The 25,391-nt window shown below is 36.1% G+C and overlaps 1 protein-coding gene across 1 annotated transcript in view; it reads left to right on the top strand.

Annotated features, from left to right (window-relative positions):
* The window catches only part of fam20cb (FAM20C golgi associated secretory pathway kinase b), a 67,913-nt gene extending 42,795 nt beyond the window's left edge, over positions 1 to 25,118 (top strand). The window contains exons 4-10 of the mRNA XM_048169887.1: positions 9,395 to 9,487; positions 13,218 to 13,333; positions 16,960 to 17,140; positions 18,096 to 18,205; positions 18,618 to 18,699; positions 19,802 to 19,861; positions 22,552 to 25,118. Of these exons, the coding sequence (XP_048025844.1) occupies positions 9,395 to 9,487; positions 13,218 to 13,333; positions 16,960 to 17,140; positions 18,096 to 18,205; positions 18,618 to 18,699; positions 19,802 to 19,861; positions 22,552 to 22,810 (901 nt within the window). The 3' untranslated portion in view covers positions 22,811 to 25,118. The remainder of the gene's footprint in view (positions 1 to 9,394; positions 9,488 to 13,217; positions 13,334 to 16,959; positions 17,141 to 18,095; positions 18,206 to 18,617; positions 18,700 to 19,801; positions 19,862 to 22,551) is intronic.
* Positions 25,119 to 25,391: the final 273 nt, after the last annotated feature.

Raw genomic sequence — 25,391 nt, 5'->3', positions numbered from 1 at the left:
GATATTTTCAAACAATGCTAACAGGTTGGTATCTAGCTAGCTAGCTAGCTAGCTAGTTAGCTTGCTAGCTAGCTAACAAAAGGACAATCAAACATTTTATATTTAGTACAAGTTTTAAAATTATTACAACATTTTCCATGTTTCATAGCGGTTGTACTGAATGACCTGATGTTTCAGGACATGCATAGGAGCAAGTGAAAACATTAATTTTTCAAATAGTTAAGAGAGAGTTAGTTACTTTGCTTCACGACTATGTGGTCCTTTGCAGGTGTCTGAATGATGTCACATCCTGTCACATAATATTGACCGCATGACTTCATGCAAAATGGTCCCTTTATATTGGTTACTCCAAATGACATCAATTAAATAAATTTTTCCGGACATTCTTTCTCATAACAAAGCAACGACTTCTATACATAATTTTAATACCATTTTGCATTATGTTGATATATGATGTAATAAAATCATGCCAGAATAAAATATATATACATTTATTACATTTTAAGATATTTTAATCACAAATGAATGGCTGTATTGGCCTTTGGACGGTTAAACCGAATGACCTTTTGACACTTCAAAATCTTTAAAATACCTTTATATGTAGCAAAATATAATTAAAACCTTTTGGATTCAATAAAAGAGATGTAGTTGTACTACCTTACATACTTTGCATGTCATATCTTTGTTTTTTTTATTATTATTAAGGCCTTTGGACAAAAAAAAAAAAAAAGACCCGTCACGTCTTTGACCCACTTACAAGTTAATAAAATGTTAATGCAATCTTCAGAAAATCTCAAATATCCATTTTTAATATTCTACATTACAATGTTGTGACGCCTAAGTTCACTTTTAGCATTTACAATGATTAATATGAGATTTTATTGTTTTATTTGAAATTCATTTACACAAAATATCATTGAATTTTAATATCAGGCATCAGCCAGTTATGGTTATTGGTCCATAACCTAAAAATAATTATTGGCTTATCACAATCATAAAGAATTTGTGAAATTTGGTGCACCCCTAACAATTCATTGCTTATTCCAATATTGCCATTTATATTGCCATTATATCAGTCGAGAACTAGAATTTACTAGTGTCTTTGTGAGACTGTTTGCATGCACCAATAATCTGTCGGCCTGGCAGGAGTAAACAGTGTGTTTACCTTGAAATGCAGGGTCATGGAGAGCGCTCTCTCAGCGTATTTTGATCACTAGAGACATCCTGCTCTCAGCTGAGTTGGTTTTAAGATGTCTGCACACATCCCAGAGGCCCATCTTGAGGCTCATTTAAGTGTATGTTAAGAGTGGCGACAATTCACTCGGCATCTTTTATGGTGAACCACATCCACTGAGCGTACATTTGTGGAAAATAGAAAAAAATCACCTTGAGCTTTCAATCTATCTGAATCCCCCCCACACCCAACGCACACAGATTGCGCCATTTTTTTATATTTAGTGCCTCGTAAACTTGTCTTACTAATACTGAGGGAATTTTTCCTCTCTATCTGAGGTGTCGTTTGTGTAGAATGTAGGAAACTTGCTTTACAAAATTCTTCGGAGGGATTGTTTTGACCCTTTGACAGGCTGGCCTGTGTCTGGTTTCCTTTGTTATAATTTTCTGCTCCAACAGCCAGTTGAGTGTTGTTTTCCTCGTGTCTCTCTGGGGTTTTACGGGAATAAATGAGAGCTCTCAAGCTCCAGCTTAACAAGGTTGTCTGGAGTGCCAGCATGAGAGAAGGGGGTTTCGAGTTCTCCACCCACGGAACACTCCTCAGAGGGTTTTGCCATCAGCTGCTGTCTGTGAGCTTTTAAAAGCCTGCGTTTTTTGTTTATTTATTTTCTACTGTTGGGACCATTTGTGTTATGGAGTTGATGTTATGCACTGAATTTGCTTTGATGGAATCCTATTTGATAAAAAGCACACTACATAACAGAGGCAGATGTGTGCAGATGCTAAGTGCTGTCACCGCAGCGGAGGCCTAGGCTGGGTCAAGTCCTTGGGCACAGTGGTGCTCAATAAGTGCTTAGAGACTTAATATTACTTTGCAGTGCATTAGACAGTGAGCTAACATAATAGCTGTGAAAACAGGGTGATGCGGTTCCCAGAGTACTGAAATTATGAGCTAAAGCAAGTGAAATTGTGGTACACTGTGTTTCCTTCAGAGACGTTTATGTCCGGTTATGATTTTTATTAAAGCTAGCTATGTGGAAGCTATGTGGTTTTTATAATCAATTAACACTGCTTTTATCATTTTTTTTACAAGATGGACAAAATTTGTCACCAAAATCATTCGGTTTAACCAAAATTTCAGTTTTACCGAATAATACTTTTGGTTATACCGAATGAACGATATTTTCAAACAATGCTAACAGGATGATATCTAGCTAGCTAGCTAGTTAGCTTGCTAGCTAGCTAACAAAAAGACAATCAAACATTTTATATTTAGTACAAGTTTTTAAAAAATTACAACATTTTCCATGTTTCATAGCGGTTGTACTGAATGACCTGATGTTTCGGGACATGCGTATGAGCAAGTGAAAACATTAATTTTTCAAATAGTTAAGAGAGAGTTAGTTACTTTGCTTCACAACCATGTGGTCCTTTGCAGGTGTCTGAATGATGTCACATCCTCTCACATAATATTGACCGCGTGACTTGATCCAAAATGGTCTCTTTATATTTTCCAGACATTCTTTATCATAACAAAGCAACAAATTCTACACATAATTTTAATACCATTTTGCATTATGTTGATATATAATGTTAAAAAATCATGCCAGAATAAAAAATATATACATTTATTACATTTTAATGGGGTCATGACATGAGAAATCAAATTTTCCTTGAGCTTTTGACATAAGAGATCATCATACTATAAGAATATCCTGTAAGTATATTACAGGATAGAGCTGAAAACTTTCTTGTTAGTCCAATAAAAGCTTTAATTGACACCAGACCCAGAAAACGACAGGATTTACAAAGTGGGGATCTATGACATCAAAGGGCAGCAAGCACCACCCAATTGCTGGAGCAGCGCGCGCTGAAGCTGTCAATCAAACAGCGCGGGTTTATCAGTGACTGATGCGCAAAACTCCCATTTTATTCAACGAATCTTTTAGTTATATCGCGTTTGCACTGTTAGTGAAGATGAAAGCATTTGTTAGTGTACAGAAATTGAGTTGCAATGACGAGATCACTGCTTTCATGCGCTCAACATTGTCTGTGATCGGCTACAATGTTCATCTCTGCAACCTTTCATGCCACGATCTAAATATAATGCAACACTTTTCATGATTAGTTAACCTTAGAGCTGTAATAGTAATAACGCGCTAAAAGAGAGAGTAATACTTGGATATTTAGATATGCAAAGATGTTAGCCAATCACAGCAGTGGCCGTTTACACTGAAGTCTCACAGCAGACACTCCCCTTAAAATGGAGCGTTCAAATCAGAGGCTAAAATCAGGGTAGGAAAAATGCCTTTTATTCATGAATTATGACAATTTTGGATGTAAAAAGCATACTAACATTATAAGTGCACCCCAGGAAATATTATAAAACAATAAACCAATGCAGTTCATGACCCCTTTAAGATATTTTAATCACAAATGAAATGGCTGTATTGGCCTTTGGACAGTTAACCCTTAAATGCATACCTCGGGTCTTTAGTGACCCGGGACGTCATTCACTACCCTCCTCCTCGTTCATTTTTTAAAATTAGACATCATCCTTCTTGGTATTCCTCAATCAATTCATTATAAAGAATATAACAAGAAAAAATTATAAAAGAATGCCTATTTTTGTATTCATTTTTTGTAAAAATTGTATAGGGTCGCAAACGACCCGAGGTATGTATGAGTGTACGTGTATTTTTTCTGCACAACAATAATTGAATCTTAGATGACGGAATAAGTGCAATTCACCTTTATTCCACAAGGTGGCAATGCTGAAGTGACGACTCATTTAGACAGAAAACGAAATAATAAGAAAAACATGAAATGGCTCAGCGATTTACTACAGAGCAAGTACTGAACGCAATCAGATATGACTGTAACTGTTACAGGATGAATCTGGTGAAGCTGTTAGCGATCGAAATATTGATTTTGAAGATGTTGAAAATTATATAGTTTTGAGAATACGTTTGAGATCGCGAATGGGCTCATATTCGTGACCTCAAACATAAAACTAGCCCATTATTTGCTGAATTTACTGGGAAATGAGCTCTGACGAGGACAGTGGTGATGGCATAAAACATCTGCTCAAACTGAGCCCTTTCAGGCTCCAAAAGGTAACAAAATATGATTTATTTTATTCTTCTATAATTGTTACTCTAATATCAGAGAGTTTTATATTATCGCGACAGGAGAGATCCTTCCGTGTTAGATACAGATCCGGGTCGATAAAGACCCGAATATGTAAGAATGATTGGCGAAACAGTCATGCATTTAAGGGTTAAACCGAATGACCTTTTGACACTTCAAAATCTTTAAAATACCTTTAAAATATAATTAAAACCTTTTGGATTCAATAAAAGAGATCTAGTTATACTACCTTACATACTTTGGATCTTTTATTATTATTATTATTATTAAGGCCTTTGAACAAAAAAAATGACCCATCACATCATTGACCCATAAATGTTTAGAGATACACTATCATTCAAAAGTTTGGGGTCGGTAAGATTTTTAAATGTTTTTGAAAGAAGTTGGCTGCATTAATTTGATAAAAAATATTGTAAAAAAAGTGAAATATTATAATAATTTAAAATGTGTTTTCCATTTAATATATTTTAAATGTAATTTATTCCTAAATGTTGGCAAAGCTAAATTTTCAGCAGCCATTACTCCATTCTTTAGTGTCACATGATCCTTCAGAAATTATACTAATATACTGATTTGGTGCTCAAGAAACATTTCTTATTACTATCAACTCTGAAAACAATTGTGCGGCTTTTTGTGTAAACCATGATGCTATTTTTTTAGGATTTTTTGCTGAATAGAAAGTTCAAAAGAACAGCATTTATTTGAAATAGAAATCTTTTGCAACATTATAAATGTCTTTACTTTCAGTTTTGATCAGTTTAATGCATCGTTGCTGAATAAGTGTTCAACAGTAGTTTGTTTTTTTCTATCTTAAAATTAGTTTTAAATTGATGAACATTTTTAACACAAACCGTATTTAACGTCTGAAAATAATCTAAAATATTACGCAAATTGCCCCCGTCGATTGACATTTTTTCTACCAACCAACATTTATGCTTAAATTACAGTGTTTCAAAGAGACAGTGGTGTTGACGAAGAGCCTGTGTGTGAATAAATATCTCCTGTGAGCAAGATTTTTATTTTACATCATTTCTATTTAAGCTGTAATTTTGTTACAATATTTCATGTGTAAAAATAAATATTTAATATGTTTCTAATTGTAAATAGACTGTCAGATGTTGCTAGTGGACAAATGGGAAAAAAATAGTGAGAGTGATAAGTGCTTTAGGGGAGTTTATTTTCCACAAAAAAAGTGCCCATAGCTGAAGATACACCCGTACACACTTCTCTGCCAATTAAACATCTGAGTATCTGAGGGCAAGGGTCCAATGGGTTCATCATCAGGACGCTTTTGGGTTTGTTGCAGAAGTAGGCCTGTTTCTTCCGGGAGAAACACAAATCCATTTTAATTCTCTTCATGCCTGAAAAGAGGTTCACAGTTGGCGAGTGGAGCGATATTATCCGGGGCTCTGAGGAGCGAACTGCAGAAGAATGTGAAGTTGGAGACTCTCGTTTGGCAGGTCCCATGCTGTGTTATTTAACGATCGGTGAGCGTGTCAGTCTCACAGCTGCGCCTTGAACGACTGCCGCCAGCTGAGGACGATACTGAATGCCTGATTTCGCCAAGATAAGGATCTGTTTCCATTACAGAGCTGGCACTCCTCTCACCAGCTACCTTGCCTTTGGTTCAGAAGGCCAGTTTGCCACAAAGATGTTGGGATGTGACAAGATTCAGTTCCCAGACAACTCCTTGTTTTGAACCGTCCTTACATGATTAAGACTGTTAAGAAAGGCGAGAAACCCAGCTGGATTTAATTGTTCTGACATTCGGACAGCATTCAGAGAGAGAGAGAGGGGAAGAGAGAAGAGAGAAATCTCAAGTATGTTTGAAATGGAGTCTGCTGAAAACATTTCAGCGGGACCGTATGAAGTCGGCCTAGGTTAAAAATAGTTTCTCTGGCTCTTGTCTGTGGAGAAATGTTTGCCTGGAACTTGAGATGTCCTCCATTGACCTACAAGTATTGATTAAAAGATATTGTTTTCGTATTGTTTGGTCTGTTATTAACTGCTCATGTACAATATCATAATTTTGGATGTTCTTAAAGACCTCATGAAATCAAAATAGAAGTTTTGTGGCTTTGAGGCCATTTCAGTTAGACAATTTAGAGCCATCAGTATGCTAGTGTACTCCTAAATGCTAACAAAATTAGCCTTTAGAAATATAAAATTTATTGGAAATTTCGACTGGGAGATTATTGATTACTCATTCTGCACTACAGTGCCCTCCACAAATATTGGTACCCTTCGTAAATATGAGCAAAGGTGGCTGTGAAAAAAAAAATCTGCATTGTTTATCTTTTTGATCTTTCATTCAAAAAATTCACAAAATTCTAACCTTTCATTGAAGGAAAAGAATTGAAAATGGGGGAAAAAGCTCATTATGAAATAAATTTTTTCTCCAATACATGTTTGCCACAATTATTGGCACCCCTAGAAATTAGCACACCAGGGTGACTAGGAGCATGAAATTGTGCAGCCATGACTTTCTTTTCCACAGGAGTATAAATATGAGGAAACACAAAGGCCAAATTCCCTTAATCATTCATCACAATGAGAAAAAACAAATAATATAGTTCTGATGTGCAGCAAAAGATTGTTGAGCTTCACAAAATAGAAAATGGGCATAAGAATAAAGCTAACGCATTGAAAATCCCCATTTCCACCATCAGGGAAATAATTAAGAAGTTTCAATCAACTAAAGACATTACAAATCTGCCTGGAAGAGGACGTGTGTCTAAATCGTCCTAATGTGCGGTGAGGAGGAAAGTTTGAGTGGCCAAAGACTCTTCAAGGATCACAGCTGGAGAATTGCAGAAATTAGTTGAGTCTTGAGTCTCAGAAAGCCTAAAAAAATTTACCAAACAGCACCTACATCCCCACAAGTTGTTCGAGAGGGTTTCAAGAAAAATCCTTCTTTGCACATCCAAAAACAAACTCCAGCATATTCAGTTGTCAGACAAGACTGGAACTTCAAATGAGACCGGCTTCTATGGTCAAGATGAAACTAAAAAAATAGCAGCAAACCCACGAGATGGGTTTGGTGCACACATGGATAAAAAGTACCCCATGCCCACGGTTAAATATGCTGCTGGATCTTTAATGCTGTGAGCCTATTTTTCTGCTGGAGGTCCTGGACATCTTGTTCAGATACATGGCATCATGGATTCTATCAAATACTAACAGATAAAAAATCAAAACCTGACCGCTTCTGCTAGAAATCCTATAATGGGCAGTGGTTGGATCGTCCATCAGGACAATGATCCAAAACAAACATCAAAACCAACACAAAATGTGTCACTGAGCACGAAATGAAGCTTCTGCCATGGCCATCCCAGTCCCCTGACCTAAACCCTAAAGAAAATGAGTGGAGTGAACTGAAGAGAAGAAGCACCAACATGGAGCTGGAATCTGAAGGATCTGGAGAGATTCTGTATGGTCTCTGATCTCTTGTCAGGTGTTCTCCAAACTCATCAGGCATTATAGAAGAAGACTCAGAGCTGTTATCTTGGGAAAAGGACATTGCAATAATTGGGTGCAATAATTGTGGCCGAAATAAACTAGAGAAAAACATTTATTTCATAATGAGCTTTTCCACCCATTTTCAATTATTTTCCTTCAATGAAAGGTTAGAATTTTGTGATTTTTTTTAATGAAAGATCAAAAAGATAAACAATGCAGATTTATTTTCACAGCCGCCTTTGCTCATATTTACTAAGGGTGCCAATATTTGTGGAGGGCACTGTAGATTTTTGACCAATAAAATATTCTCTTAGACAAAAATGTCCCTCCCCCTAAAACCTCCTGCAAATACTAAAAATAGCAACTGACAAGATCATGGATCATGGCCTATTGATTACTTGGGGACAAGCCATTCGATATGTCCCATCCAAACATCCTCTTTCCATAGGTAATAAGTCAATACAGGAAGAAAAACTGTGATCTTCAAGCAATTTCATGATCTTTAATATACAAGACCTTATAGCATTAAGGGATTAGCATTAGCACCGTACATATTTGGATTTGTCACTTAAAATTAAATTGTTTGTCTATTTAATGCATTTTTTATTGTGTCTGTAAATTATTTGAGAGCCAATGTGAATGAAACAAGGAATTTTTTCAAAAATATGTTAAAAGGGTTAGTTCACCCAAAAATGAAAATGATGTCATCAATTACTCATGTCGTTCCACACCCGTAAGACCTTCGTTCATCTTTGAAACACAAATTAAGATATTTTTGATAAAATCCGAATGGCTTAGTGAGACCTCCATTGACAGCAAGGTAATTAACACTTTCAATGCCCAGAAAGGTACTAAAGACATATTTAAAACAGTTCATGTGACTACAGTGGTTCAGATATATTTTGAACAAATATAATATAACAGTATTTATGGTAAATGTTATGAAGAGACGAGAATACTTTTTGTGCACCAAAAAAAAAAAAACGACTTTATTCAACGAATTTCTAGTGATGGGCGATTTTTTGAAAGACTTTACAAATCTTTTGTTTCGAATCAGTGGTTCGGAGTGTGTATCAAACTGCTAAAGTCACGTGAACCATTGAAATTTCAAAACGTTTCGAAACACTTATGACGTGACAAAGCCTTACTGAAATCATGCAGTTTAATGCACGCTCTGAACCACTGATTTGAAACAAAAGATCGTAAAGCTTCGAAGCTTCATGAAGCAGTGTTTTGAAATCGCCCATCACTAGATATCATTGAATAGTCATTATTTTGTTTTTGGTGCACAAAAAAAATATTCTTGACACTTCATAACATTAAGGTTGAACCACTGTAGTCACATGAACTTGTTTTAAATATGTCTTTAGTACCTTTCTGGGCATTATGGGTGTGGAACGACATGAGGGTGAGTAATTAATGACATAATTTTCATTTTTGGGTGAACTAACCCTTTAAGAAAAGACATTTTCTTCCAGACATCAATCAGAAATAATGGAGGGGCGTCTCTTAAAGTTTTCTTGACAGGGTGGCTTTAGTTTCAAGGGCTAGGGCTGCGATTATGGCTTTGTTGATGAAAGGGGCTTACAGCAGATTAACCTTTGCCTTGCAGGCAGACACGGGAGCAGGAGACACCCCCAGACTTCTTCTACTTCTCTGATTTCGAGAGGCACAATGCCGAGATCGCAGCATATCATCTAGACAGGTAAAGCGCCATAAATGTCAGCCTCTGGCATGAATAGTGTGTGTGTGAGATGTTTGTCTTGCCCTGAATACATATGTATGCATACATGCACCACATGCCACTTATAAATATGTTGCCTGTTTGTGTATATGAACCTGTGGGGCCGCATTTGTTTGCGCAAGAATGTTTTGTGTGCATGTGAATGTACTGTAACACTTGTGGTGTCCTGCATGTTTTCAGCACGTTTGAACTTGTGTTTATATGTATGTGTGAAAGTACAGTATGTGAGCATATCTCGGGGCAGTAAGCAGTCAGAAACCTGCAGTTTAACTCTCATAAACACCAAATCCAGAGTGAACATAATGACTTACGCTGAATGAACACAAACACATCCGTCAGTATCTGATCACCAATCGAGCTCCATCCAACAATGTCTGCTTATAGGTGATTACCCTTCTGATGAATGTCAGTTAGTGATTGAGAGGCTTTAATTTGTGTCAGCCGCAACAACCCATGTACATCTGTCCTTGTCAGCTCATTTCAGTCGAGTTTATTGGTTGTTTGCTGTATGAGTCAGATTTTCCCCGATTGTGATCTGAGACTATTTATTGCCATTAGAGTTTATTTCCATTCTCATCTCGTTTTCTCCTCATCATTGTGATGGCTGTGAACAGCCGGAAATATTGTCCCGGCCCTGTTGAAGAGGATGGCCCACTGGACAAAAAACGTATAATATAATATAATATAATATAATATAATATAATATAATATAATATAATATAATATAATATAATATAATATAATATAATATACTATAATATAATATAATATAATATAATATAATATACAGTTATAAGTTTGGTGTCAGTAAGTATTTTTTTTTAAGGAAATAAATTCTTTAAGCAAGGATTCAGCAAGGATGAACCCTTAATTTAAATAAAAATATCCTTATGATGTTTATGCAAATCAGGCGTTAGGCAATAGAATATTTATCATGTAAATACATGTTATTTTTATATATACAATACAATACTTAGTATATATAATACTTAATGTGAACATCTGTTCACTCCATCAATTCCATCTAGATATATATATATATATATATATATATATATATATATATATATATATATATATATACTTTAAGGTTTTTACCTTAATACTTTTTTTTTTTTTTTTTTTTTAAATCTTTATTACTTTAAGTTTTTATTTAATTATGTCTCTCTGTTCTCTTGTGCGTGTATGTAAGTATCTAGAGCTTCTGGAAACCAAATGTCTTGTGTGTTTGTGCACACTTGGAGAATAAAATACACACTTTCTGATTCTGAATTTGATCAAAAGTGACAGTGAATACATTTATAATGTTAAAAAAACGTTTCAAATAAATGCTGTTCTTTTGCACTGTATATAAAGAAGGCTAACAAATATTTATATATAATAAGAAATGTTTCTTGAGCAGCAAATCAGCATATTAGAATGATTTCTGAAGGATCATGTGACCCTGAAGACTGAAGTAATGGCTGCTGAAAATTAGGCTGTGCCATCAGAGGAATAAATTTTTTTTGATCAAATAAATGCAGCCTTGGTGAGCATAAGAGACTTATGTGTGTATTTAAAAAAACCATTAAAAATCTTAGAGAATCCAAACTTTTGAACAAATATAATATAACAGTATTTATGGTAAATATTCATGGAAATAAATGGTAAAAAAAAAATGTATATTTATATTAGGGCCGCATGATTTATCGTGATTAAACCACACACGATTTGGCAAAGGCTGTGATTATTTTATGCGCAGCTTGTCAGAGCTGTACGGCTCTGTGATCAGTAGTAAATGCTTCTCCATCTGAAAGCCAGAGGGCGCTCTCTCGCAGAAACTCCAAATATGCCCTGCCATAGAAGTATATAACACTCATCATTCCAGGAAATCCCTATGGGCATCATACTATTGCTGTAGCTGAATAAACAGAAGATTGAAACGCTTTTAAAGATTAAACATCACTAATAAACACACGACTGCCTTATCCTGTGTAAGAAGCCACATCATCTCACAGAAGGATGCTCAACTGTGAGTTTGGAATAAAAACATGTTATTAAATGATGTGTTTTGTTGGACAAGATGTTAATAAATGCTTCTCATGTCTGGAAAAATGTTTGACGTGTGATGCTTTTTCAAATGTACATTATAAACTATTCAAAATCACAGTGCTTTCAGATGGACTAGCATTTGGAGCCATACTTCAGTGACAATCTGTCTTTGCGATTTCATATTTGCACTAAGAATCATGTTATTTTTCATATCGTGTGATAAATCGTGCAGCCCTAATTTATATTTAGTCTTATTATCTTACACAATTTTGCTTCTCACATATTTATTTTCTTTGAATATTATTTATCTCTATTATTTTACTATTTTTTAAGAATGCTTATTTTAGCAAGAAAACAAATACTCATTAAGAAGATGATTTGTGGAGTGTATCGTCCTGTTTGATATAGTCTACTTATTGTTTCTTGGGAGATGGGGCCCAACCATAAAAATCTGAAGGTCCTTCACGTGATTGGCGTGTTGTCTTGTCCTGTGCTGTTCTCTACCCGGCACTGGTCTGTACTCCGATCCTCCTCTCCGGCAGTGCGAGCGTGAGTCAGACTGAACCCAGCATGAGTCTTGGGCACAATATAATCATTCAGCAGGCCCAGCCCGGCCCAGACCGGCCTGGTCCGCCTCACTTCCATCTGCACATCTGGCTGGGAGTAAAATCTAGTCAGTACACACAGGCATGTGTGTGGGTAGAAAGCGCAAACCAAGAACATGAAAAAAACACCAGCTTTTCTAAATAAAGTTCATCTGGGTTAGACAAAAGTGCAGGTTGTTATTTCTATTTTAAAGCGCCATCACCCAGTGGGCCTCTCTGTCCTCGCAAGCCCACCACGGCTATATCTGACAACGTACCATTAATTATCTGATTTTAGCTGATGGGAAACGCTCATTGTAGCGTGGCTTTAGGGAGGAAGACGGGATTGAAGGAGAAGAGAAGTTTGAAAGGACAACTTTTCATTTGCCCCACAGTTCCCACTGAGTTATGCATCGGACAGTGAGAGCGGAGGAAAACGCACCCGCACACAAACTCTCTCTGTCATCTCTGTCAGCATGACTGGGCAATTAGTAGCTTCAAGTGCTTTTATGCCTTAGGCCCCATCCATTAGTTGTTTTCAGGGTGATCTTTTTTTTAAGCTGCCCTGTCAGCAGTAAGTCTACACATGCATGCAGGGTGAATATGTTTTAAAACTTGGATGAGCAGACCATGCTCACACATAACCAGTTCAGTCAGAATCAATGCTAACACATTTGTTACATTCAGCAATATATATGGCTTTGTGCAAGTTCAGTTCCATCAAGAGATACAGTAAATTCAGCAAAATTATTTGTATTATTATTTATTCAGTATGAATTATGAAATATACAGTAAGTAAAAGAGTTTTGATAAGAATTATCAATTTATTATTCACAATCTATGAAGTGTATTTTATGTAGTGTAGTTTGAGCGCCCTCTACTGGTGAATGTTATTACCAATATTACCTCCTATAATTTCTTCCCACAATTTGCTATATGAATTTGGCTATTGTATGTATTGTACTTGGTTATATGTATTTTAATTTAGTTGAGCAAACATGTATATTTTTTTGTTTGGGTATCTGTATGTGGTATCCATGTAAAAACTAACTTATGTCTCATTGATTGATAATCAGGATCCTGGATTTCCGCCGAGTGCCGCCGGTGACTGGACGACTGGTGAATATGACCAAAGAGATCAGAGATGTGACCCGTGACAAAAAACTGTGGAGAACCTTTTTCATTTCACCAGGTACTCAATATCCACTAGTCACTATCTCATCACTTCTATCATTATTATCAATTTACTGACTAAAGGGGCTTATCAAAAATCAGTTGTTTTGACCCATATAGCCCTGAGGCAAGATAATTTCTTATCACCAATTCAAGCTATGCTCTTTCTGATTTTTTTTAACAGCTTTTACATTACATCTCATTTGCGCTTATCTTTAAACACTTTTATGTGGAACTTATCCTATTATCTAATCAGAGGAGACTGTGATTTTGTCTTACTACTGTAAGAGAACCAATAGATGGTGCTGTTGGTCAATTAATTGTCAAGTGAGACCTCATTTGACACCAGCTTCAGATTTGTGACAAATAATAATCCTCTTGATAGGCTGAAATTATATGTACTCGACCTTTATTGTGAAATAAATAGGTCTATTGTTACAATTAAAAATAACTTTTTTTTTTCCTGTGATGGCAAAGCTGTATTTTTCAGCAGCCATTACTCCAGTTTCAGTATCACATGATCCTTCACAAAACATTCAAATATGCTGATTTGTTGCTCAAGAAACATATCTTATTATCATTGTTTAAAACATTTGTGCTACTTGATATTTTTGTGGAAACCGTGATGCATTTTTCCAAGATTCTTTGATTAATACTTTCAAAAGAACAGAATTAATTCGAAATAGATTTTTTTTTTTTTTGTAACATTATGAATGCCTTTACTGTCATTTAAGGCATCATTGTTGAATAAAAGTATTAATTCCTTAAGTTCTTTCACAAAACAAAATCTTTCCGCAGAATGTAGTGTATATATATTAACAAGGTCTCAATCAGAATACTTTTTGATTAACTGTTATTTGATAATCATCATTTTAAGTTAGTGAAATGCAATTTACACCTAATACAATGTGATAGGTTTCCGGGTGAAACCAAATATTTAACAAAAAATGTTATTTGATTCATTTTTTAAAAGTGTTTAACATTACTAAAATAACATCTTAGTATTCAGTTTGCTATTGAACTGCATGTGATTTTTTCTTTTTTTTCTCTTTTTAATTTAGCCAGTGTTGTAAAGTAGACTTAAAATGCTTAATGCAAGAAATACAACACATTACATTTCTAGTTAAAAATAATCTAGGCACATTTTTTCACTAAATGCTTAAGGAGGATGCATGATATTTACTCATTTTCATTTATATGAAACTATATAACAATACAGAGTAAATAAACAACAATAGTTAGCTAAATATATATTGCAAATAAAAATCGTTCTGAAAATCTTGCATAATAATGCCAGGGACATGCATTTGGATTTAAAGTTGCAGTCTGTAACTTTTTTGGTTAAAAATTATTCAAAATCAATTGTTGAGCAAGTACATAACCATCCAGTGTTCAAAACTATCTCCTTACTTTAGCTCGATTCACAACGATAAAGTTAAAATAATGTTTTCTAATACAAATGGTACTGGTAGGTTTCCACAGGAAATTTAAGCATGTCGCCGTTTGTCTTTGCGTCATTACGTCACGTCTGTTTACATAAAGAACGAGTCCCAGCTAGTAGGCTATATGGCATGTGAGGATGGAATCGTGGAGATCATTAACAGATCATTAACATTAATGGAATCATTAACGGATCATTTATAGCCTTTTCTCACAGCAGCTGGAATAATTAAACTTGTCATTTTGATGGCGGATTCTATGGTATGACAAATGGACAATTAGATTAGACTGTACAGAAATTGAAATCTACATAATACACTAAAAACACATAGTCACACAATGCTGATGTTGTTAACATTAACAATTTGAGAACAAAGTATAACAATAATAATAAATATAGCTGCAAGCAGCATTACGGGGCCAAGCACAAAAACGGCACAAGAAGCCAGCCAACACGGCTGGGAGCATCAGACTAACTGCAACAGTGAGCAATTAAAGACCTATTAAGATCATTTTAGGCAAAAGAGCTGAAAAATGATAAAAAATGAGGATTTACTGGTTCATCACTTTCAACCAATAGGTGGCGCTGTGTCCAAATTGTTGTAGTATGGTCAGACTGAGGTGACAATGACACTTGCAAAGTTTGGTGTCAATATGTCAAAGCATTGCAGAGATACAGCTTCAAGAGTCGTTTTTGCATCATGCCTCAAATTCGTTGCTCCGGTGTACGAAAACGGTTTGACTTATCGACTTGAAATCCATAACTTTTTGTTGGCATGGTCTGAAGATGATACGGTTCAATTTTGGTAAAAATCGGAGCAACGGTCTAGGAGGAGTTCGACAAAGTATGTTTTTAAAGAAAAACAATATGGCAGACAGAAAGTTCAGCCGACTATGGCAAATTTGATATCTGTGTTCTCGGCATGACCCAAGGAATCAACTGAGACCAGTTTCATTACAATCAGTTAAAATAGTAAAAAGTTATTAGAATTTTTATAAATTTTGTTATAACTTTTGACCACAAGGAGTCGCTGGTCCGAAATTTCTCAGGCTCCTTCAGGGCATTGTGCTGATGACCCATACCGAGTTTCGTAACGATACGCTAGTGCATTTGTTCTGAATACAATAAAGCGTTGCGGAAATACAGCCTTACGTCCATTTTCGCAAGCGCTATGTTAAATTTGTTTGCGTGTTTTTCGAAAACGCTTTGAGGAATCGACTTGAATTCCATAACTTTTTGTCGGCATTGTCTGAAGATGATCTGGTTCAGTTTTCCTGAAAATCGGAGTAATGGCCTAGTAGGAGTTCGAAAAGTAGGTTTTTCAGATAATTCAAAATGGCGGAAAAAATTTTCACAACGTCATAGGGTGCAATCGATTCGGCTTGACCCAAGGAATCAGAGGAAAAAAGAATTTTGTTGAACCCTCACGGTTCAAAAGTTATTAACATAAACATAAGTGCAACTTTGGACAGCTGGTGGCGCTAGAGGGATTGAGTTATAGACTCCAAATTTGCTATGGACATAGATCAGACTGTTCTCTAATTGTGTGCCAAATTTCACAACTTTTTACCATACGGTTCTATGGGCTGCCATAGACTTCAAGAGCGGAAGAAGAAGAAGAAGAAGAATAAAAAGAAATCTAACGATTACAATAGGTGCCTAAGCACCTTTGGTGCTTGGCCCCTAATAAGAATGCCAACGGATACAATAGATGCCTACGCACCTTCGGTGCTTGGCCCCTAATTTGCACAGTTGATGTGAAATGAGCTAAGTGACCGTTAGATTTAACTGTTGTTAGCGCAATATATTTATTAATGCTTTTTTTCCCTCAGTTGGTCAGAACAAAAGTGGCAGACATGTTACTTACTTGTTCAGATGACATTTTCCGGTGAAAATTCTTATTTTGGTCATACTTCCAAAACTACAATCTGTGATTCCGAAGTACAGTATCCACCGGTGCGGTGACTGACGGCCACACATTCTCCTCAAAACATTAGATTCATCCATGCTGAGGAGCCGTGCCGATACACAACCCACATAAAGATGATAATTCCACAAATAACTGCAATTGCAGGTTTCGAACAGAGATGGCAACAAAGAGGCAAAACTTACAGACTGCTGCTTTAATGTTGGCTTTAAAAGCATCATTATAAATATACTGAACTGTTTGTTTGCTTTTTTATTACGCTTTATCATCCCTGCAGCCAATAACATCTGTTTCTACGGTGAATGTTCGTACTACTGCTCCACCGAGCATGCTCTGTGCGGGAAGCCTGACCAGATTGAGGGCTCTTTAGCAGCTTTTCTGCCCGATCTGTCCCTGGCCAAGCGCAGAACCTGGAGAAACCCCTGGAGACGATCCTATCACAAACGCAAGAAAGCAGAGTGAGGAACACATCACACTCGTCATTTAGAGAAATACAATCCAAGAAACACTACATATTAGTGTTGGGGTGCTTTCATACTTGGTGCCTGGTCCCAACCCGAGTTTGCTGGATTGAGTTCACATTACAGTATTTGGGTCCGAACTACGATGTGTTTGCATAATCAAAGCAGCAGCTCTTGGTAGCAACAATGCAGGAGAAGATGGCAAAATGCATAATGTTGCTCATCTCACTGTTATATTTTGATTTTGTTTTCAAAGCACCAGCACATAACTATCTACTATCTGCTGCAAATGTACTGCAAATGTTCTGAAGAACTTAGGAGTCAATTTATGCTGAAGGTGAGCAGAAATGAGATCTTTCTCCTGCTTGCAGTGTGTCAGTCATGCTTGTAAGGAAAGTAAGTCAGAACACACAGTTTTATTGAATCATACATCATCAAAAGCGGTTCACTTCCACAATTTAGTATGATTGTTTTCATATCAGCAGCGAACTGTACCGGAGTTCACATGAACCATACCCCAGACCACCCTTTTTATACAGACTCAGGTAAACAACCGAAAACACCATTCAGAAAACAGCGTTTACATCATCCAAACGAACCGAACACTGACATCAGTCAAACCCGGGTGAGCACCAAAAATGCTAGTGTGAAAGCACCCTTAAAGATCAGCTGTCATAACATGAAGCACTTTCATTGGAACAGTGCTGAAATAATGAATTTAAATGGTGAAATATAAGACATATTCATTTTAAAACTCCTGGATAGTAATATATTGATATAGTAGTGTATGATAACACATGTTTTATCTGCTCACTTCTAATCATCCAGTTTCTCCTCTTACTATCATGATAGCCCTCAAGTGTCTTGTTACAGTGACCTTCTACATGTTGTTCTTTGTACAGTGTGTGTGTTAGTGTAAGCTAATGAGGTGTGTATGTGTGTGTGTTTGTAGGTGGGAGGTGGATCCAGATTATTGTGAAGAGGTGAAGCAGACGCCACCCTATGACAGCGGCACACGCCTGCTGGACATCATGGACATGACCATTTTTGATTTCCTCATGGGTAAGACGATTTCACAAAAGTGCGTCATTTGTACCCGAACACAGATCTTAAAACAACACTGTGTAACTTTTTAGTGTTCAAAATTTACAGAATTTATACAATGAGCAAGTACATCATGAATCCATTTTCCAAACTGTGTTTTTTCTTATTCTGAATCACTACGGTACACCTATAATAAGTGTTTATATTCGGACTATTTCAGACTGGTCGGGTGTGGAGTAGCACAGTAACTGCATGACTCGTCATAGACATAAACAGAGAGAAGTAGCTCCGGCTGCAATGTTCTTCCGCAAGACGCATACAGTTCAGTTTATCAAACGCTAAAGCGTCAAAAGTTCCATGGTGTTGCTTTAAGCTGAAATTCAGCCAAGGTATTTATATAATAAATGTTAATATTTATATATCTTCACAGGAAATATGGATCGTCATCATTATGAGACTTTTGAAAAATTTGGAAATGAAACTTTCATAATTCACCTTGATAATGGAAGAGGGTAAGACACTGTTCTCTTTTTTTCAGCTGTCATAATAAAAATAGCATCTTAAATTACTTTTTATTATTGTGACGTGTGTGTGTCTGTGTGTGCTTGTATTTATTATGAAAGATGCGGAATCTTTGACTTGGACCCTTTTATAAGAGACTGAATGTTGACTCAGTATACTATCGTCCTTCCCTACACCATACCTAAACCAGTCACAGGAACCTATCCCTAAACCTACCTGTCACAGGATGACATAATTCTAACATTCTTATATATATATATATATATATATATATATATATATATATATATATATATATATATATATATATATCTATCAGAACCAGAATTAACTTCTTGAACAGTTGGAGCTACAGTAGCTCGTCTGTTGGATTGGACAACACGGGCCAGCCTTCGCTCCCCACGTGCATCAGTGAGCCACCACTGTTCCTTCCTTGGACTACTTTTGATAGATACTGACCACTGCAGACCGGGAACACCCCACAAGAGCTGCAGTTTTGGAGATGCTCTGACTCAGTCGTCTAGCCATCACAATTTGTCCCTTGTCAAACTCACTCAAATCCTTACACTTGCCCATTTTGAGGACAAAATGTTCACTTGCTGCCTAATATATCCCACCCACTAACAGGTGCCGTGATGAAGAGATAATCAGTGTCAATTCATCTGTCAGTGGTCATTATGTTATGCCAGATCATTGTATATAATGTTATAAGAATGTTATAAGAACGTTATAAGAACGAATGTTATAAGAACCATATAACATTCTTATATATATATATATATATATATATATATATATATATATATATATGTGTGTGTGTGTTAGAATTACGTTAGGTTCCTGTGATGAGTAGGTTTAGGTATAGTTTAGGGATGGGCCATACTATAATGACTTGTCAAACATTTTTATGTATGATTTTTAAGATGATGTCTTTGTGGGGTCCGACTGAAGGACTGCACAACATCATAAATTCCTGATCTTACTATCTTAGTGGGGTCATTCCTATATACAAGGATGTGTGTGTGTGTGTGTGTTTTCTTAAGCATTTTCGTAAAAATGTAATTTCTGTCTGATTTGTCTCTTAATCTTCAGCTTTGGTAAACATTCTCATGATGAGCTCTCCATACTGGTGCCTTTGAGTCAGTGCTGCAGGTCAGTATTAGCATTATGAATTATTTATTATTCAGTATTTGTCTGCAAGAATCTCCAAAAGTTGTTTAGATTAAGACTGTCAAAGTGATTGTGGCATTTAACAAAAGCCATTTCACTTTGCATGGTAGAAATTAATGATCAATTCACGAGTTTGCCTGCCCATCCAGTCTTAATAGTTAATGGTAAACAAACTTGGCTTGCTGTCCTCAAAAGAGACTTGAACCCGAGGCTTGGTTCAAGCTCCGAGCTCTGAGCTCAACCCCCTATAACGGTACTACATGAGAGAAATAGAGATGAGAATGAGAGAAATAGAGATGGGGAGGTGGAGGGATGCCGGAAGAATTGTTGCCGGGATGGCGTAATGACTGCTGCTCGTAATGATGATGTGGGAAAAGTTATGTATTATACTCTATTCTGATTGACTGGAAGGTGTGCATTAAAACCATTTAATGCACAGGTAGTTCCATTGAAGGTCGCACTGACATTGAAGTCAGAGATGAGATTGCACTGTGCACACACAGAAACATTCAGGCGTACAGAAACTTGTTATCAACACTGCCACATGACATTTAGTAATAAAATAGCTTCGTTACATTATATATCTCTGCAATGACAGGGTAACATCGCTGTTTTTGAAGTAATTAAACTCAAAGGGCCCCTATTTTAAAGATCTAAGTGCATGGTCTAAAGCGCACGGCGTAAGTGCACTTAGGGTGTGTCCGAATCCACTTTTGCTAGTTTAAGGACGGGAAAAATGGTTGGCGCATGGTCCAAAAGGGTTATCCCTATTCTCTTAATGAGTCTTAATGGGTGTGTTTTGGGCATAACGTGCAGTACAAACCAATCAGAGTCTCACCTCCCATTCCCTTTAAAAGCCAGTTGCGCTTGCACCATGGCGGATTCGCTATTTACATGGCAGAATTTGCAAGCGGAAAAACTGAACGCTTCGTTGGAACCATCTATGGGAAAAGCCGGATTCCACCAAAGCATTTTTATCTTTATGCCCACAATAATAATCTTTTACATTGTAATCCTTTTATTTTTAATATTTGACATGTTTGTGTGCTGCTGCGCGTCCCCATGTGTGTAATAAGCAGAGTGTACGCGCATTGTGCACGCATATATAGGCGCATATTACTAATGCGCTCTTTAAATATATATATATATATTGCGTCATTGACTTTAGACCAGGTTTCAGTTGGTCAATGGTGCAGTCGTTTTCAGTTGCCTCAAAATAGCAACACGCCAACAATGCACCTGAACACACCTCGTTTTCAGACCAGCACGCCCATGGGTGCACAAATGGGCGGAAATGCATTTGCTATTAAACAACATGGCACAGGACGTGAAAATGATAACTGCGTCGGGCTGAAACTAGAAAAAAAACATTTGCATCGCGCCTGGCGCCACATTGCACCGGGTGTATGATAGGGCCCAATGCTTCATCATAAGTAGAGAGAGAAGCAGGTAATTCACACATGCTTCTTTCTCTCTCGACAATTGATAATTAATTAAAACAAATGCTATAATTCATTCAAATAAATGTAGTCTTACCACACTACTATATCTCCGTGTCTGATTTAAAGCGGGTAGAATGCTAGTACCGTAACTGATGAAAGAACCGTAGAACCACTAAAACCGTTAACTGACAAAAATAACCATCTTATTTTACCCTTCCAGTCAAATATTGTGCTGCAAACATCAATAACAGCTTTAAATGACCATGGTATAAGTGGGATAATCCACAGGCTAACTGTGCATTAAACAGTTTTCGTTTAATGCACAGCTAGCCGTGGATTATCCCTTACTTATTTAATTATGATTTGAAATTATTTATAAATATTATTTCTATGAACTGTTATTATAATTATGTGATTAATTGAAATGAAAAATATTTTAATCAATTGAAGTCCTAATTTTGAAATCTACAAAAAAAAGTTCTGTTAAAGGATTAGTTCACTTTCAAATAAAATTTTCCTGATAATTTACTCACCCCCATGTCATCTAAGATGTCCATGTCCTTCTTTCTTAAGTCAAAAAGAAATTAAGGTTTTTGATGAAAACATTCCAGGATTATTCTCCTTATAGTGGATTTCAATGTCCTCCAAACGGTTGAAGGTCAAAATTACAGTTTCAGTGCAGCTTCAAAGGGCTTTAAATGATACCAGATGAGGAATACGGGTCTTATCTAGCGAAACAATCAGTCATTTTCGAAAAAAATGTAAATGTATGTGCTTTATATAAACAAATGATCGCTTTCCAAGTGGTTCCGTTTCTTCAAAAAGCTTACACTGAATGTCCTACACCTTCCCTATTCTACTTACAGAAAAAATGGAACTAGCGCTGCGTTCATTCCGTAAGTAGAATAGGGAAGGCGTAGGACATACAGCGTACAGCAAGAGATAAGAGATAAACTTATCTCAAGAGATAAGAGATAAAGTGTAATTTTGACCTTCAACCATTTGGTGGCCATTGAAGTCTACTATTAGGAGAATAATCCTGGAATGTTTTCATCAAAAACCTTAATTTCTTTTCGACTGAAGAAAGAAAGACATGAACATCTTGGATGACATTGGGGTGAGTAAATTATCAGGAAAATTTTATTTGAAAGTGAACTAATCCTTTAAATCAATGATTGGAAATGACTTTTAGTTGTTGGTTAGTGATTTTGACTGATCTGTTTGACTCAGGGTGAGGAAGTCCACTCATTTACGGCTTCAGCTGTTGGCTAAGGAGGAGTTCAAACTGAGTGCTCTGATGGAGGAAAGTCTACAGACTGACACGCTGACTCCCATCCTCATTAGGCCTCATCTGGAGGCCATGGATCGCCGGCTGCGTCTGGTGCTCCAAGTACTTGCCGACTGCATTGAGAAAGAGGGATACAGCAATGTAGTAGAGGATGACCAGGGCACAGAGGGCTTGAACACGGGCACAGTCCCACAGAGGTAGTGGGCACAAACTGTTCAGGTGCTCCCGGCGGGTCCTTTGAAGTCCCACCGCAGATCTATAGACCATGAACGTCTTGCAAGAGATGCTCTTGTTGATAAACTTTTCTGAATTCAGTGAATTCCAAAGACTCATTCCTCAACCAATGGACCATGTGTTAAAATAAAGACACACAGTAGACAAAGAAAGAGACGGTGTTCTGCAGTCCTGCATTTATTTCATCCAAAATGTAACTCTTCACATGTAACAGCCGGTGTTATAAAGCAATGATTCTCAACTGGTGGATCGTCACCTAAAAATGGGGTCACAGACTTGTAAAATAACACTTAAATGCAAATAATAAAATACAATTGATAATAATAAAAATCATCATCATTATTATTATAGCAGATTATAATAAAATAAAATTTAATTAATCAAATAAAATGGATAACTATTTATAATGAATAAATATTTATTATTGTTATAAACAAGTTTAAAATGGTCATTTTTCTTATTCAGCCTATATCAGGTTAAAAAAAAACAGCATTATTGGCATTAAATATTATTAGGCCTATGCAGTTCTTGTTAGGCCAAATAATAATTTTCAGCGGGAAAAAAATATATTTTTGTTTACTTTTATATGGTAAATAACTTTGCTCCTGTGTTGCGCTGCCATTTAATGTCTTATGTGAGATGCAAAGCAAAAACCAGTTGAGAATCACTGTTGTAAAAGGATCTAAAGACATAACAAAAGCGCATATATTTCCATGTCTTTGCAGAACCTCATTTAACCAGTATTTGCTGTCCCTTTGGGAAAGTATTTGAACTTTAGCGAAATATCAACTTTTTTTTTTTTTTAAAGAAATGAGCGACGGCTGTGCAGGACAGATCAACCGCTACAAAGAATGTTTGCAGCTAAAGAAGGCAACATTTCAGTTCAAACTTATGAGGAACTACAGCTTCACAAACTCTTTCGCCGCTGTACATGACATGTGCACCTTTGTCAGTATGTGGACTTTCATGTCTTCAAATAAAATTCTTTATACACTCTCCATACAAGGAGGATAAGAGGAACTGTGCGTTCATATAGCAATGTATTTTTCTTGACAAAAAGCTTTGAGTTGAATGAGTTTTCTCCCAAAAGTGTCCTGTCTGTCATGTTATAGCTGATCAGAAGTTATTTATTGAATTTCATATTTATTATTCCAAACATGCCACTCAAACATTCTGTTACATAAAATCAAAAAGGTAGATTCATTTGGTACATTAAACCAGTTGCAGTATTTGTGCTAGCGAGTAGATAAGTAACAATGTGCAGTATATGTTTGAAAAAAGTTGATGGTTTACTGCATTTCAGAGAAATGTCCTTAACATTTAACAACTCGCATCATTCTGGCTTTGCCTGCTCTACCTACACATCAAGATCTCTTCAGTGAAATTTAAGGCAATATCAAAATTCAACATTCAAATATCAATATTGTCAAAGACTGCTGCATTTTCACCCACATGTGACCTATAAATGTAGCCCTTAAATTGCACAAGGATACTGATTAAATAATGTCAAATCTCTGAATGACTAGAGTTTTCATGCTATTAAAGAAAAAAATTGAAAAACAATGTTTGTTGTGCTCAGATGAGTATGTGAATGATGTTCCTAAAGCTAAGTTCCGTAGCTTTAGACTTTTTGACCACACTAAATAAAAAAATCATTTAAAATCTTCAGTTAGTTTTTTATCCATTTAGAACCATAGAACAGTTTTAGAAATGACACAGCCCTTAAAGAAACAGTACATGACAGTTAACTGACGCATGAATACCTCTTGGTGTAGTCGTCAGCAGTAGCACAGAGGTCATGTTAGTTTTGCTGATTGAGCTTTTTTCTTAGTTTAATTTTGTATATATGATATTCTCCAGCGTATGTATAGACATGCATGTACATTTTAACATTCAGTGTCTTTTTAGTTCAGGGTGGGAAGGATGTGGGTGTTTATGTCCAGCTCTCTACAGCCTTTGTTGTACTACAAAACACATTTCTACTATCTGCTGAAAACGTTCTGTAAATACCATGTGAATCCAGTGCCTGTGCAATTAGAGAAATACTTGAATTGTGGAGATGTGAGAGTAATCAGCAGAATAAACGTGGTTTATTATACTATGGCTACATTGCAGTTTCATACAATTTTTTGTTTTCTTTATAGGTACAGTTAGTATTTTCACATTTTCAGAGGATTACAGTATGTTTTGCTGTTGCTGTCATTTTGTCTCTTAACTGGGCTTTTTGTTTCAGTTTTTCCCTTTGTTATGGTGCAATAAACAGAGATTAAACAAACTGTTGTATACAGATAATCTTTTTTTTTTTTAATATAACTTATATGATTAAATAGACTGCTTTTCACTTTTTTTCATAGAAAATGTGACAGATCATTAGGTGACACTTTACAATAAGGTCTCAATTGTTTAATGCATTAACTAACAAACAATGAGCACTTTATTCTTACAGCATTTATTAAAGGGTTAGTTCACCCAAAAATGAAAATTCTGTCATTTATTATTCACTCTCATGTCGTTCCACACCCGTAAGACCTTTGTTCATCTCCGAAAC

Source organism: Megalobrama amblycephala, linkage group LG20 (genome assembly GCF_018812025.1).
Source record: "Megalobrama amblycephala isolate DHTTF-2021 linkage group LG20, ASM1881202v1, whole genome shotgun sequence".
Taxonomy (NCBI): domain Eukaryota; kingdom Metazoa; phylum Chordata; class Actinopteri; order Cypriniformes; family Xenocyprididae; genus Megalobrama; species Megalobrama amblycephala.
The sequence above is the reverse complement of the archived record's forward strand: the minus strand, read 5'-3'. Positions and strand labels throughout refer to the sequence as shown.